This window comes from Desmodus rotundus, chromosome 2 (genome assembly GCF_022682495.2).
Source record: "Desmodus rotundus isolate HL8 chromosome 2, HLdesRot8A.1, whole genome shotgun sequence".
Lineage (NCBI taxonomy): Eukaryota > Metazoa > Chordata > Mammalia > Chiroptera > Phyllostomidae > Desmodus > Desmodus rotundus.
In genome coordinates, this window is record NC_071388.1 from 157,687,806 (window position 1) to 157,703,111 (window position 15,306).

The following is a 15,306-nucleotide window of genomic DNA, read 5'->3' on the forward strand; positions in this document are numbered from 1 at the left end:
GTTAAGTAATAGATAAAAATTAACTTATTTGGTAACATAAGAGCAGGTCTTCATTTTATATGAATGATTATTGCTGTGGATATTGCTGTAGAATAAGAATTTGCCATTTAAAAATATTTCACCTTTTTGTAAAATTGAGAGAGAATCATTCTAGAGTCAGAGCAGTAAACACTTACTTATGCATCTCTATGTGCAGAGTTTTTACCAGCTACTCGAATGCGTCACCGCCTGATCTTCATCTCTATCTCGATCTCTGTTCTATGTCTAACTCTGACTGGGGCCCCAGGACACCAGAGTTTCTTTACCAGGAGTTTTACATTTGAATAGAGGGACTTAGCAAGATGAACAGCGAATGAGCTAAAGATAATATTTATTGGTGTTTCCAATGTTGTGCATCAGCTGAGATTCTTTGGCCGCAGACGCGGCTTGGTGGTAGACCGGTGGTCTGTTCTCCCTGAAGTGCTACTGATGGGTGACTGGTCCTCCACCGCTTGTCTTCCCTGCGCGTGTGTGCTCAAGATTCAGGTTCCTGGGAGAGAGGGTCTGACTGGTTTCATCATATGCACACCCCTGTGGTGGGGTAGGATCTTGTATGGAGCAGGAGAAGAGGTTATTTTTGTTCCAAAAGAACGTGTAATGCTATGAATATAAGAATGCAGATAAGGATGTCAGACAAATGGAAAAGAAAAAACACTGGTAGCCCACTGCCTCCATGCTGTGCCTGCCCGGCACGTAGACATCCTTCTCATTTATAGAGCTTCACTTCTCTCTCTGTTCGAAGTGAAGTAACCATCACATCACCTTTACAGCCGCAGTTGCAGCTACCGCTTTTCCAAATACGCAACCTGAGGTCACATGCAGCAGCTGTGTCAGGCCTCCCTGACTCTAGAGGCTCTGGGAGATGACCATTCCCTTTGTGATTTGTTGTTCTCACACCCCCAGTGGTCTAGAAAATTTTAATTAGCACCTACTCTGAATTCAGTAGTAAGAGAAAGGAAAAGGGAATGAAAAATATATGCCTCAGATAGCAAGAAAATTTACAACCAGTCACAAAGCTGTAATAATATGTAGTCAAACACATGACTTTCTTTTTCACCTCCTTTGACTAGCCCCTCAGCTGGTTGGATTGGTTTGACCAAGGATGGAACTCACACTGGGTTCTGAGAGGTCCGAGCCCCTGGGGACTGGCCCTCCTTGCTTATGTAATACATGATAGTTTTGTGTTGAATTTTTACCTTTCAAGCTTGGGACATGGTGGGGGCGCTGTGCAAGTAAGGGGTCTCTAAGTTCCAAACATACTGTTACCAATGGCATAGCAATATTTCTCTTGCTCCTGCTAGCCGGGGTCCATCCCTCCAAACAATGTGGTAAGCGATTCCTTTTCTTCTCCTGGTGGTGCAGGGGAACCTAGAATGGGTACATGACATTGAGTTTCTAATTCAGCGGAACCTGATGGAGGGTAGTACACACCTTCCTTAGGATGGCACTAAGACCTCAGAAGAATTGAAAATAGCAGGGAAACAATTAAAGACTGAATTCTTCAATGAAATCATGAGAGAGCAAACACAACTGTTCTTCCCCTGGATTCCGAGCCGGTGCAGTTCCAGCGTGAGAGAATGCATGTCCGCTGCTTGTTAAGACCACATACTGCATTCTGTGGGAGCGTGTACCTTAGTTTCCAGGGGTCTTCTTCCAGCTGGTGCCACCGAAAAATTGATCAGCAGAGTGGTTTATTATTTAAAAGATCAGTAATTTTTTCAGGTGATTGAGTATCTGTTAAGATCAATTAATTCCATAGATACCCACTCACTGCCTTACATCTCTCTTTACAAAGAGCATTCTTCAATTAGAGGCCTTGTGGTGTGGGCTCCTGGACAGTTGACAACCTAATCTAGATCAGTGTCAGGTTGAGAACAAACTGCTGTTCCTTCCACTGAGGGGAGGGTTCCAATATGACCGACCCTTTACAGAAGGTGCCGTTTTTGGAGCCCCAGGCCGCTCTCTCTCCATGAGACCACTGATCAACACCAGGGTAGCTACGTAGTTACTGCATCGACTGGGCTGAGTTATGGCTGTAGGACATGACATGGTCATCAGGAGGTGCCTGCCGTCTCTAGTTTCTTGCCATAAGGGGTTGAAACTACATTTTACTTAAGTGTAAAGGGAGTAGCATCTGGAAAGAAATTAGTGCTATTACTTGCTGATATTTTTACATGCCTGCAAATAATCGATAAAGTATACCCTGTAGGGAAATCGAACTAACTTGGCATTTTTAAAAATAATGTAAGCAGCAAATTTATGAAGAGTTGCAGCCCCAGTGCTTATGGATACAAAAGATGTTAGCTTGAGGTGTAGGAAGATTTTACGTCAGTATGGAAATAGAAATAATGAGTTAAAACTATGACCTTCCCTAAAGAAAAGCCAATGAATTACTTGTTTAACTGAGAAAGATCAAGACTTGGCTTTAAAAAATAAAGTACAACTGTTTAAAAGCATGTTTAAAACAAGTATATCTAGATACATTTGCCATGCATGCTTAGTTATATTTAATATTTTCCTTTTAAAGTAATAAAATATTTGTGTTTTAGGGTGCTTAATCTAAATCTTGCATCTTATTTTAAGTAGAAACATTAGAGTGGTAATTTTTGAGGTATTATTTTAGTCATTTGCAAAATGGAAACAAGAAGAGTGTTGATAAAGAAAATAAGTCTAGTTTTTGAAGACAGAGTTTCCATTCTTTAAAAAAAAAGTCCTTTTAAAAAATAAGTATTTTGTGTTAGTGACTTAAATACATAGGACTAATGAATATTTTTGGATACTGTTTTAGGCCTTGCTTATCCAAGAATCACGATGGAAATTACCACACCTACTCCAGTTGCCTGAGAATTATAACACCATTTTTCAGTACTACCACAGGAAAACCTGTAGTGTCTGCACCAAGGTTCCGAAAGATCCTGCCGTTTGCCTGGTTTGTGGGACTTTTGTGTGCCTGAAAGGGCTTTGCTGCAAGCAACAAAGTTACTGTGAATGTGTATTGGTAAGCACTGGTAAATAGTACACAGTTTATGAACACTCAGAATCTCCCGTCACATGAAGTGTGGCATATGTGGTCAAAACAGCTCTAAAAGTTTACTCCTTGACTAAAATAATACGTATGAAGACTTTGTTCTTCGTTTTTGTTCTAGTTTGTTTCTGTTCTTTTTAATCCAGTAGAATAAGGAAAGAAACCCAAAACACCTGAGGTTTTGAGTAAAACCTTTCTTAAGTACACTTTTCTTCCTTTTCTTACTCTCCCTGCCCTTTACTGGTACTTCTGAATGGTGCACAACCAAACCATAGTCATTCACGCTATTGCAGATGCTGACCTCTGAGCTAGGTTTAGATTGAATTTTAATTACTTTTCTAGATAATCCTTACCTAAGTTCCTCCCAATGTATTGTTAATAACGTGTTAGAAATGAGATTATCAACATAGGTGAAATCTTACTAAAATTAAAAATATATATTTGTTTTATTTAGAGGAAATTTACTTAGGAGATTCTTGATTTTCTTATAAAAAGTCCATTTGATTATGAAGCTAACCAATACATTCTTAATTTTTTAGCATTCCCAGAACTGTGGTGCAGGAACAGGGATTTTCCTCTTGATCAATGCATCGGTGATTATCATTATCCGCGGCCACCGCTTCTGCCTCTGGGGCTCTGTGTATTTGGACGCTCACGGCGAGGAGGACCGGGACCTGAGGTTAGACATGCCCGGCGTTTCATTGAAGTCGGGTCAGGAAAAGCAATGTGCTGTTTCTGGCTTTGTAATGATAATATTTTTTTATATTAAGAAATTCTGACCGTCATTAATGTAGAGCTGTTTCTTTTTGAGATATTTTCCTCATCAACATGCTAAGGAAACATGAAGCAAATTATGTGAAATTTTTGTCGTGAAAAATCTATTTAAAAAATGTGTGTGAAATCTTCACTGTATTTTATTACTTTTAATACCTTTTTCCCTCTTTTTATTCCAGGCGAGGCAAGCCTCTCTACATTTGTAAGGAAAGATACAAAGTTCTTGAGCAACAGTGGATTTCTCACACTTTCGACCACATCAATAAAAGATGGGGCCCACATTACAACGGACTGTGACCCGCCCCCTCAGCACCGCATGTGTCATCAGTTTCATTAAGGATGTATCAACAATAAGCTTTAACTTAATTTGGGAGATTAATGCTTTTGCTGAGGGATAAAGAACCACATGTTATAAAGCCTTTCCAAAATTAGGTGCTTGGTAATCACATTAATGGTATGATAATTTTTTTTTTAAATATCTGGAGAACATAAGTTACAAGTTAAATCATTCTTTAGTGGTCATTTTCAGAAAATCTACAATTAATAAGAAGCACAACTTGACAAAATTATTTAAAGCTAATTCTCCCAGCAATGCACGTCAGCTACTCACTGATACCTAGAGTGGGATTTATTTAAAGTTTTACTGCTTCTCATATCTGTGTGTTTTAATTTGCATCTGCATCTTTTTAATGCATCTTTTCCCTCTGCCATTCTTGTGTTGATTTGAGATTTTTGCTGTTTGTAATTAGGAAAAAATGTAAAACATGATTTATGTGAAATATTGTATAGTAAAAGTTGGTCTAATAGTAGAACTTTAAAATTTTTTTCTTATTGTGAGGAATCTGTTAAAGTTTAAGGCTTTGCTGAAAACTTAATTCATTCTCAGGAATTTCATAAATATTCTCCCCAGGTAAATAATTGAAATAGTTGTAAAATAAGTAGATAGCTGCTGTTAATATAATACAGTACGTTTTGGGAGATACATGTGTGGGTGGGGGAAGGAGCCCTTAAAAATCGAAATTTCCCATTTCAATAGGATGAATTACTGGAGGTAGTAGCCAGTCGGTTTGACTATAAAATCAACAGTTGTAGGAGCATACACGGGGCAGATTTTGATCTGTGCATGCCCACCTTTTATTACCAACCACATTTTTGTTTAAACGACCGGATTGGAAATGCTCAGACTTCCCCACAAAGGAAGCAGAGTTTTAGAATTTTCCTATTAGCTCAAGAGGAACCTATAAGGTACTTGTGCAGTGTAATCACTGCTGTTTCTGCTTGGTTTCCTAAAGGGTTGGGGGCGCTCAGTGGTGATGACCCTCACGAGTGAGCCGCGCATCTGCACTCTTCTTAGATGCTGCTGTGAAAAGCAGTTGATGTGTGGAGGGGTTTCAGTCAGTCAGAAGGGGAATGGTTGAGCTAGTGCCCGCTCTATTAGTAGAGAAGGAAGATTACAGAAAAGCATGTTCTATATTGCTGCCAGAAGTTTTCTTTCAAGTAATTAAGTTGATGATTGTTTCACACATAGTGCTATCAAGCAGTTCCTGGTATTTTGGACTTACATGGCTTGTGATATGAAATTACATTTTTACATGTAAAAATAAACTAAAAATATCTAATGATAAAATATAAAAATAAAGTGAGATCTAGCTTCTAAAAATCATGAATGAAATGCCATTACAGAATATGCAAGTGGACATTAAATGATGGTCTTGAAGTAAAATAGAAAGAGCAGAACAGTACATATTCAAATGTGTTCAAAAAGTCAGAAAATTACCTATAGCTCTACAATGAATTACATGGAAATAGCTTGCTATTTTTATATATATTTCCAAAATATTAAGATAACTTTCCGAAAGACTAGAATGATTGTTTAACTAAATAGCTGTCCTTTCCAACTCATTGCTACTTTATAAAATAATGTATCATAACTTCAGCCTGTCATATTTTTTGCTTCAGTCATTATGAATACCAGACCATTTGTAAGTGTGGTTGAAGAGCAAAATGCTAACTTACATCTCTAGTAAATACTGTTTCAGGATTCATGAACTTGAATAATTCTACAGTTTGAAACTCTGATGCTATGTATACATGGAATAATGTATTCAGACTTTGATTACTACATATTTAAAATGGAATGTTTTATGGTTGTGCATATGGATGTGAAGTGAAAATATTAGCCTTAACATTAAAATTTGGGTTTGATAGTGTTTATTTTGATATTGGTGAATTAGTCACCAGTAAATTTTTAAAAAGCACTTGGTTGAAAATTGTACTTGAATACATACATGCATGCTGCTAAACTAGAACTTTAATTTTTCCCCCATAACTTTTTTAAGTCCCATTTATAAATCCACTTTTAAAAATAACAGGTCCAAGTTAGAGTGGTGTGTGTATATTACTCAAACAAATGTACTGGCGTGATACCTTGTATGAATGATCATTTAAATACAGTACATTACTGTGGAAGCTAAATTGATCTTTATAATTAAGCAGAAATTATAAAACTAGGAATAATCAACATTGTAAGATATGTTAATAAAAACCTACTGTCATTTGGTTTGTGAAAGATCCTTAATATGTGTAATGCTTACATGTTTATTTCAAAGACATTGCCAATAATATAAGTGAGCACAGCTGACAAGATAAAGCAGAACATAACTAATAGTTGCTTTAAGGTGAAGTTAAGTATAAAGGGTTTGCTTTTCCTTTTCCTTTTTATTTTGAGAGTTCCTATTTATCCTATCCTTGTCTCAAAATTAATGCAAAGCCTTTGCTAAGTGTCTGTGTTTAGGGAAGGGAGAGGGGAGAAAATAATGGGGGTGCTGATCTGAGGGGCACTGCCATGGTCCTGGCTTTCCAAAACTTCCCAGCTAGCCTTTAGAAAGCTAACGTGCTTTATGATACGGGCTTCAGTGGTTTGTGGTGGTGTTTGAATGGACAGTTTTCACCCCCACCCTTCCATCCTGTAGCTCACCGGCCGGCCAGTTAGGAATCCATTTGTGTTCACAAACCTTTCTTTCTGCTTCATGCATTTTGATATTTGTTGATTTCTGCAACTTAGAAAAGATGCTGACAAAACACTGAAAGCTTGGAGGTAACAACAGTGTGAGAACCGACGTGGACCAGGAAGCTCTGTCATCTCCAGGATTGTAATTGCTAATTCTCAGGTTCCTAGTGTTGCCTTGTATTTGAGGTCATGTTGAACAGCAGCAAAACTCAAAACAATGCAACGTGGTTTTATCCACTAGGATCAAATCACCAAGACAAGATACATTTATTTACTGATGGTTATGCCTGATGCTTGAGAGTTAGTGGGAGAGCAGAAGACCTGTTACTGCCAGTCCGTTCACAGCACATATGATCTGGCTGGATGACATCAAGCCGTGCTAAGTTCATCTGGGATGAGCTGGAGTGGGCAGAAGGGTGGCAACATCATCACTTCTCTATTTATGAACTTCCAGCTCCCTTGACCATGAGGCATCGAGCACTGAAGAGCTGTACCACCTTAGTGTACAGTAATCTACCAGCAGTGGAGTGAATGACTCCAGCTGGTGCAACACAGTGGAAAAGCATGATGAGACCTTAAGGGAGTTGAATATGAAGTGTGACGATGCCAGAATTGAGGTGGCAGAGCCCAAGAGCAGGCCAGAAGGAGGAGGTTCAAGAGTTCAGGTAAATGTTTCTGTGTGAGGGAAAGGGATGAGGACAAGAGAAAGGGAAGACGGTTTAGAGCAAGGAAAGGATTCACATCCGTTTCCCTCCTGTCTCAGTGACAGAGGAGCAGATCATCTGTTGAGAGTGAGCCGGTGTAGGATCGTCTGGGGCTTGAGGTAAGTGGTGAACATGTAGACATGCTAGAAGAGAATAGGCTAGAAATGAGGAGAAGCACCGCAGAAGTCACAGTGACGGCCCAGTTGGGTTAGAAGCCCTAACATTTTGATGGAGCCAATTAGAAAGGTTCTGTGACTTTATGAAGCCCCTGAGCCCAGCAGTCCAGGGCTTGAAGCAGAGGCTGTTAAATTAATTCGTGTTTTGGGGACTTGAAAGATGGGTATGATGTAAGGAAGTAAGAGATTTAGAGGTGCTGGTTGAAATGAGTATGGGGTCCATGTTGGATAAATTAAAGGGTATAGTATCAGAAGTTACAAGATTTAATGTGAGCTTTTAAAGTTTTCTTTCAGAATTATGAAAAATTGCTTTAGTGTTAAAGCATTAAAATTCACTTATTTAGTAAATATTTTGGGGGTTCTTTCTGTGCTCCAAGCACCGTAAATACTGGAAATACAATGGAAAAGAAGCCAGACAGGCCCTTCCCCAGAGCTTTTTGTGTGATTAATGCCACAAATGGTGTGGGAGGGGTGGGGGGTGTTGGGGGAAGTGGGCTATAGGGTACTAAAGGAGGGGCCTCTAAGCCAGACTTGGGGAGTGTGAGAAAGCTTCCAAGGGGTAGATACCTAAGAGGACCCCCAAATGCTGTGTAGGACATACCTACACAGTGTGAAGGTGACAGAGGAGGCATGGGGAATACTGTTTCATGCAGTGAAGAGAATAATTTGCAAAGATTCAGAGTTGAGAGAGACCTTGTAGTTACAGACCTGAAAGGGAATCATTTTGACTTTAACATAGGTGCTTTGGAGAGAGAAGTAAAATCTAAATTACAGAGGGTTTTGTCAGCCTTCTCAGGGTTTTAGACTTTGTTTAGAGAGCAGTGGGAAGCCATCAGATATGCATCTTAGAAAAGTCAGTCCAGCCGCACTGTGGAGAAGAATCCAGAGTAGGAAGACTTGCCTGAGTATCTGTTGAAAGGATGCAGACACGTAATACTTGGCTCAGCTAGGGGAGTTGTGAAGACAGAAGTGACCAGTATCAGAAGAGAGTTGGCGGAATTCAGTAGGGTAAGGAAGAGCAAGGATATTTATTAAATGCCTACTGTGTGCCAGATACTAAGCTAAATGCTGGGGATACCACATGGAACAGGACAGGATTAGTGTCTCCCTACAGTCTAGTGGGAAAAAAAACCACTGTGATTACAAGTGAACGGATGGTATCAGCAAGTTAGGCAGAGGCCTCTGGGTACCAGTGGATTCATTTAGTTTGGGGAGTCCACAAAAGGCTACATGGAGGAGGTGATGTTAAAGCTGAGCCCTGAAAAATGGCCAGGAGTGAGCTAAGAGAAGTTGGGAAGAGAGGGAGGGCATTCTAAGGGGTACACACAGCATACAGGCCCTGAAATAAGCACGGGCAGGCTGCACCCAGGAAACTGAATGGATCTTTAGAATATCATGCTAAGTGAAGTCAGTCAGGTGGAAAAGGACATAGGTGATTTCACTCCTGTGTGGAATATTTAAAAAGTAGCCAACTGACAGCAAACTTACAGACAACAGGTTGCTAGTTAACACGGGGGAAACAGGGTGGGGGGAGGGTGAAGTGGGTTAAGGGGGTCAAATGTATGGTAACAGGAGGAAACTAGACTTCAGGTGGGGAGCATGTGGTAGAGTACACAGATGTCAAATTATAATACTGTACGCCTGAAAATTACGTAACATTACCCAGTGTTGCCCCAGCAAACAATTTAAAAGAAACGGGAAGAAGTACTGGACAGTTGAAGCACTGAAAGCAGAAGGGAGTGGGGGGTGTGGCCGGGTATGTGCAGGAAAGACAAGCACGAGTCAGATAATACATGGTCTGACTCGTATGAGCCACTTTATGGGTTTTGATCTTTATCCTAAAGGCAACAGGAAGTCATTGTGAGATTAAGTAGGGCAGTGAGTGATCAGATTGCAATATTAAAATGACCATTATCGCCTCAGTTCAGAGTAAGGGTCAGCAAACATTTTCTACAAAGGGCCCGATGGTTTTTGTCACAACTATTTAACTGCCATTGTAATGCAAAAGTATCCACAGCTGTGTATATATACGGCCAATAGTATTGGCAAATTAAGAGATTCAGAATGTATTAATTATCTACTCCTGTGTAATAAGTTACCCCAAAATTAGTGCAATAAAGCAGCACTCATTACATCATAGTCTGTGGGCCAGGACTCCAGGAGTAGCTTTCCTGAGTGATTCTGGCTCCGAGTCGTACAAGGCTGCAATGAAAGTCTCAGCCAGGGCCGCAGTCATCTGAGGCGTGGCTGGGACTGTAGGATCTGCTCTCAAATTCACTCGCGTGCCTATTAGCTGGAAACTTTAGTTTCTTGCCGTTTGGGCCTCTCCATAGGGCTGATAGCAACACGGCAACTGATTTCCTCAGAATAAGTGATCGAAGAGAGGGAGAGTCAGAACACACACAAATATACCCAAGATGAAAGCCCCAGTATTGTTTGAAAGAAATTTTTTCCCAGTGTCTTTTACAACCTAGTCTTGGAAGTGGCATAAATAATCACATCTGCCACATGTACCAACCCTGTACCAGGAGGTGGCGATCATTTGGGGCCCATCTTACTGAAGAAAACTTAAAAAAAAAATAGTGGGCAAAAGTTGAGGAATAACTATTTTCGTAGTTTCAAAGTATGTGCCCTAAGATATTAACTATGAAAGGAAAGTTAATAGCTTTATAATAGAGAAGACTGGTAGATAAAACTTTAACCGACTGATAAAAATATCACCAACAATAAAGCATATTGACTCCATGAACCCCTTAATATAATTTACTGAGAAATGTACATTGTTTCTATAATAAAACTGCAAAAAGTATATTACTTTATCCCAATTGTGAAAATATCAGACAAGCCCATCTGAAGGGTATTCTACAAAATATCAACACTCTTCAAAAGTGTCAAGGTAAAAAATTAGAAATACCTGAAGAATTGTCAGACTGGAAGAGCCCAAGGAGAAATAATGCAACTTGCAATCTTGGACAAGTTCTTGACACTAAATATGGACAGCAGTGAGAAAACTGGTGAAATTCAAGTAAGATGTGGAGTTTTAATAGCAGTAAATTAATGTCAATTTTTAATTTTGATAATTTTACTATGTCTTCATAAGTTGTTAATGGGAAGCACAGTGAGGAATAAATAGGAACTGTGAACTATTCATGCAAGTCTTCTGTAAATCTAAAATTTGTTCGAAATGAAAAGTTTCAAAAAAGACATAGTCTAAGAAAAGTTTTCTTAAAAGAAGACTTAGCAGAAAAATAGACTCAATAATCACCTCCAAGACACACGCTAGAAACAACACTAGACCATAAAGGTAAAAGTTCTCAGAGTAAACAGAAAAAAGAAAAGATCAAATAACTGAAAAGGGCATGGGAATTAGATTGTGTTAGACCTTTGGCAGCATGCAAAGCAGAACTGTGAAAAACCTCAAGAAAAAGTATAACCCAATGATTTTGTTTAAGGTCAGGCTGACCTTTCAAGTATCAAGACCATAGAAAAACAGTTTTAAGCATGCAAATGTGAGCTTTTCTTGAGAAAATCTAGAAGTTTGTATCCAACCACAAGCTGACTGGGGAAACCAGCAAAAAGACTGGTGGAATGGAGGTAGTATGATCATTGTACTCCAGCTCTGGGAAAACTCACGTCTTGCTTATGGACTCCTAATGCTTTCCAGTACCTGGCAGAAAGAAAGAAATACCTCTCTGGAGGATGATCATCCAAGTTCTCAAATTAATTTTGAAAAATTTTAAAATAAAGTGAAGGAACATAATGAAGCAATACACAATTAAATCACAATCAATAGAAAAATAGTCCACAGGGATGCCAGATACTAAAATTGTGGATTTTTTTAATTTGAAAAAAACAATTAGAAATTCTAGTACTGAGAAAAATCAAAATTAAGAACTCAATGAGCTGTTTAATATCAGATGAGATACAGCTAAAGAAAGACTTAGTAAACTGGATTACAAACCAAGAGAGACTTAACAGATGGAAAATGAGTAAAAGAGGTAAAAGACATAGAGGACATTGTGAGAATGTCAAACACTTGTAATTCGAGTCCAGAAAGAGAGGGGAGAGATAATGTTGAGACAATTTTTATTACCAAAGAAGTTTGAGTAAGAAAAAGTAAACTGGGCCTTGTGGCAAAGGTTAAATGAGGTTACGCTCTTGACACCATTGTCAAAACCTCTGAAGGGCCTTGGTGAGTGTATTTACTGCAGAGTAAAAGTCAACTAAAGGCGTTCAGTGCATCCTTTCAATTGCACAAAATGGTTTGGGGAAAAGAGACTGAAAATGTGGCTCTCCCAGACTCAATCCACCTGCAAACATGTGGGAAGGGAGTCATGGAAGCTCGAAAGCAGCGAATAGAGCAAATCTAAGAGGAATGTCTAGAAAAGAACTGTAGAACTGGCTTTTGGAACATGGGACTGACTGGACACCAACAGGTAAAATACTTACTATGCTCTTACTAAGAGAGTTGCATTGTTTAAAAAAACACACACGAATCTGGATATTAAAAGTCTATGGACTTAAAGTGACTTTGTACCACCAAACATACAGGGGAAAGGGGAGGCTATCAGAGAGCTATGCGGCTCCCAAGAAGGCCTGTTTGCCAATGGCCACTTGAGACGTGGACAAGTAGTATAATTCCCACAGCCTTGGGCCACAGGCCACAAGGGACACTGGACAGAGGAGCTGCTCCTAAGGAGCAGATCTGGACCTAATCAAGAATTGTCACATACACTTCAAAATATCTTCCCAGCCAGATTTCAAAATTGCTACAAATCAGTGACTTACGTATTTTTTTTAATTTTTCTGTTTTCTAAATGGCAGTGCTTATTATGTTTATTTAGTCCCTTTCCCCTTATTATATATTCACATTTATGTTTTTCTTCATAATTAAGGCATTTCCACTGAAGTCAATGTTTTTCTCTGGTCAGGTTTTTAATAAATATGAATACTGAAATGTATATGAGATCACTTTATATTTGTTTTTAAAGTGTTCTAAGGAAAAATAAACATGATTACACACTGGAATAAACTCCCCAGGGATTACAGACTTTAGATGTATTGGAGCAAATGTCAAAGTTAAGTAAAATATTTTATCTGCAAGGAGTATGACAGCTGTGAGTCAAAATATGTAAGAAAGTAATTAAAGACCAATGAGACAATTTGGATGAAATAAAAGTAAATGTTTTTGGCTTAAGATGTTTGAGAATTTCTAACTGGGGTGAAATATTTTATTTCAATGTTATTATTTATATAGGCCCATTTATTCTAGCTTGTCTGCTTTAAAAATTAGATTATATTTCTTTTACCATCCATTTGCTAGTAAATTTTCTAAGTTATCCAACCTAATTGTATCCTGTGGATGCTTTAAAGGAATCATAATTATGTAACTTTATCTCCAGGCTTCTCTTTTCTTATACACGTTTGGGTGTTTTTTTAAAGCTTGTATTTTCTCAATGACCTTTACATTTCTTCAGATCAATGCCCTTCACTTTCACTTTTCCAAAGGGGAAATCCATGATGAATGATGATGTAGAAATGATTCCATCACCTTGGAGACCCAGATCTACACAGATCGGTTGCTTGCCTGGAATGGGTATTACATAGTCAAGTAACTTCTCCTAAATGTTCTTGATTATTTAAAGTAATAGTGGCTTCGAAAAATTACTTTCTCTGAAATTTCCCACTATTAATTACTTATAAAATGAAAACCTATTATTTTCATCTATGATATTATCATACAATAACTCTGCTGCTAATAAAATTCATCACCTAATTTTTTTCTTGGTAAGATGATATAAACAGTAAGGTACTTTTAAATCTTTGGGGGAAATTATATTCTTGGTTCTTCTATGGCTTTTCTCCAATTTGATGCTTCAGGATACTGATTCGGTTTTACAGAGGAAAACAAAGAAGGCAAACCCAGAGTGCATGGTAGCTAGCTGGTCCCAAGCGTGTCATTAGGCATTTCCCATCCGTGTTTTGTAAGCTCACTGATATTTAATCTGGTTGGGTGGGGGATTTTTTGCAACACAAAGATAATTATTCTAATATTGAAGTACAATTCTCAAATCTCAACTATCCCATAATTCTTTTTCCCGACTTTACCTACAAGGTGCCATAGACAGAGAGTGCTAGATCAAAACCCTGAGTTGATGGTCCACAGGCAAGACCCTGAGCCTGTGAACTAACTATCTTTGTGGTTGAGAAAAGCATTTATGAGAGTACTTGTTCCTGTTGCAAATAATCTGGATAAAGAAGAGAATTGGATGGAATGTCCCGCTGCTCAGCATTTCCGACACGATGTCTCTAAGGTGAAAATGATTGTGTTATTGCTAGTGGTGTTTATTAGGAAGTTTTAAAAAGCCAAACACACATATAATCTGCCACCCCCACCCCTGAAGATTCCCTGTTTATCTCTCAGTCTACTTCCTAAAGCTCATCCATACCTTTTTCCCCCTCTCTGTACAAATATTTTCCTGCTAATTGCTTCTGTTTTAGGCCACTTTGTGCTTTTAGCTATAATTCCTTAGATTCTTTTGATACAATTTTCTCCTACAAATATGAAATCAATTGTATCCAAGAAACATTTTTTTAACAGCCTGCTGTTCATAAAACCTTGCCTTAGATATTCGGTATGATACAAAGGCGAGAACCGAGCTCCTGTTTTCGGAGTGCTGACTATGAGCGAGAGAACCCTGTGCTTGGCCTTTTAGCCCCATTATCTTGTTTAATTCTTACAGCGACTCTATTGGACACCTTTTCCCCATTTTACTGAAGAAAAAATGAGGATCAGAGAGGGTAACCAGTGCAACGCCACGTATCAGAGTTGGAATTCAAATCCCAGTTTAATTCTAAACCTCATTGTTTTTCTTCAGTATTTTGCTAAATCAAAAATGACAAAGGTAGCTGGAGTGCTAGAAACGTACATGAGCCATATTTCTAGGCAAACTTAAGTAATCGTTAGAATAGTGCCCTGGGAATGCAAGCAGGATTAATTCCACCCGGTTGATCAAAGAAGGCCCGACCAAGAGGAGGCTTTGAAAGAGACCTTGAAGGATGCATAGGATTTTATCAAACAGGTGAAAGGGATAGGACCCATCCAGGCTGACTAAAAAGCAGCAGAAACAAAGGCAGGGATGGTTCTAGAGCACGCACTGTATCTTGGGAATGGAGCTCTTGAGATGCCAAAAGAAGGAGTTTTGACTTGATACGTAACGAGTACCTGAGGTGCCTGAGCAGGGGAGGGAAGCCTCCCTCCTGGGCATTGAGGAGAACAATGCTGGGGCACCGTGAAGGAGAGGTTGCATTGTTACTTCAGCGGTCCATGTGAGAAATAATCAGGATCACAGGGAAATAAAAAACTAGGGAGCCACAAAAATGTGCTCAAAAGTCCCATCTGTTGCAAGCTGAAAGTGAGGGATCTGGGGGGACTCCGGAGTTACTGAGGCTTCTACGCTGGGTGACTGAGCAGGTAGTGGTTTTGGTCACAATAGGGAACACAGTGGAGAGCAATTTTTGTTAGACTGCGGAGTTGAGTTTGGGACAGTTCTAGGGTGCTGATGACATACATGCAGA

The 15,306-nt window shown here is 39.0% G+C and overlaps 1 protein-coding gene across 4 annotated transcripts in view; it reads left to right on the forward strand.

Annotated features, from left to right (window-relative positions):
• UBR3 (ubiquitin protein ligase E3 component n-recognin 3) overlaps nucleotides 1-6,411 on the forward strand; it is a 200,602-nt gene extending 194,191 nt beyond the window's left edge. For all 4 annotated transcript variants that reach the window (XM_045196300.2, XM_045196301.2, XM_053918766.1 and 1 more), the window contains 3 exons: nucleotides 2,828-3,037; nucleotides 3,604-3,743; nucleotides 4,018-6,411. In XM_045196300.2, the coding sequence (XP_045052235.2) occupies nucleotides 2,828-3,037; nucleotides 3,604-3,743; nucleotides 4,018-4,135 (468 nt within the window). In that variant the 3' untranslated portion in view covers nucleotides 4,136-6,411. The remainder of the gene's footprint in view (nucleotides 1-2,827; nucleotides 3,038-3,603; nucleotides 3,744-4,017) is intronic.
• The last annotated feature ends 8,895 nt before the right edge of the window (nucleotides 6,412-15,306 follow it).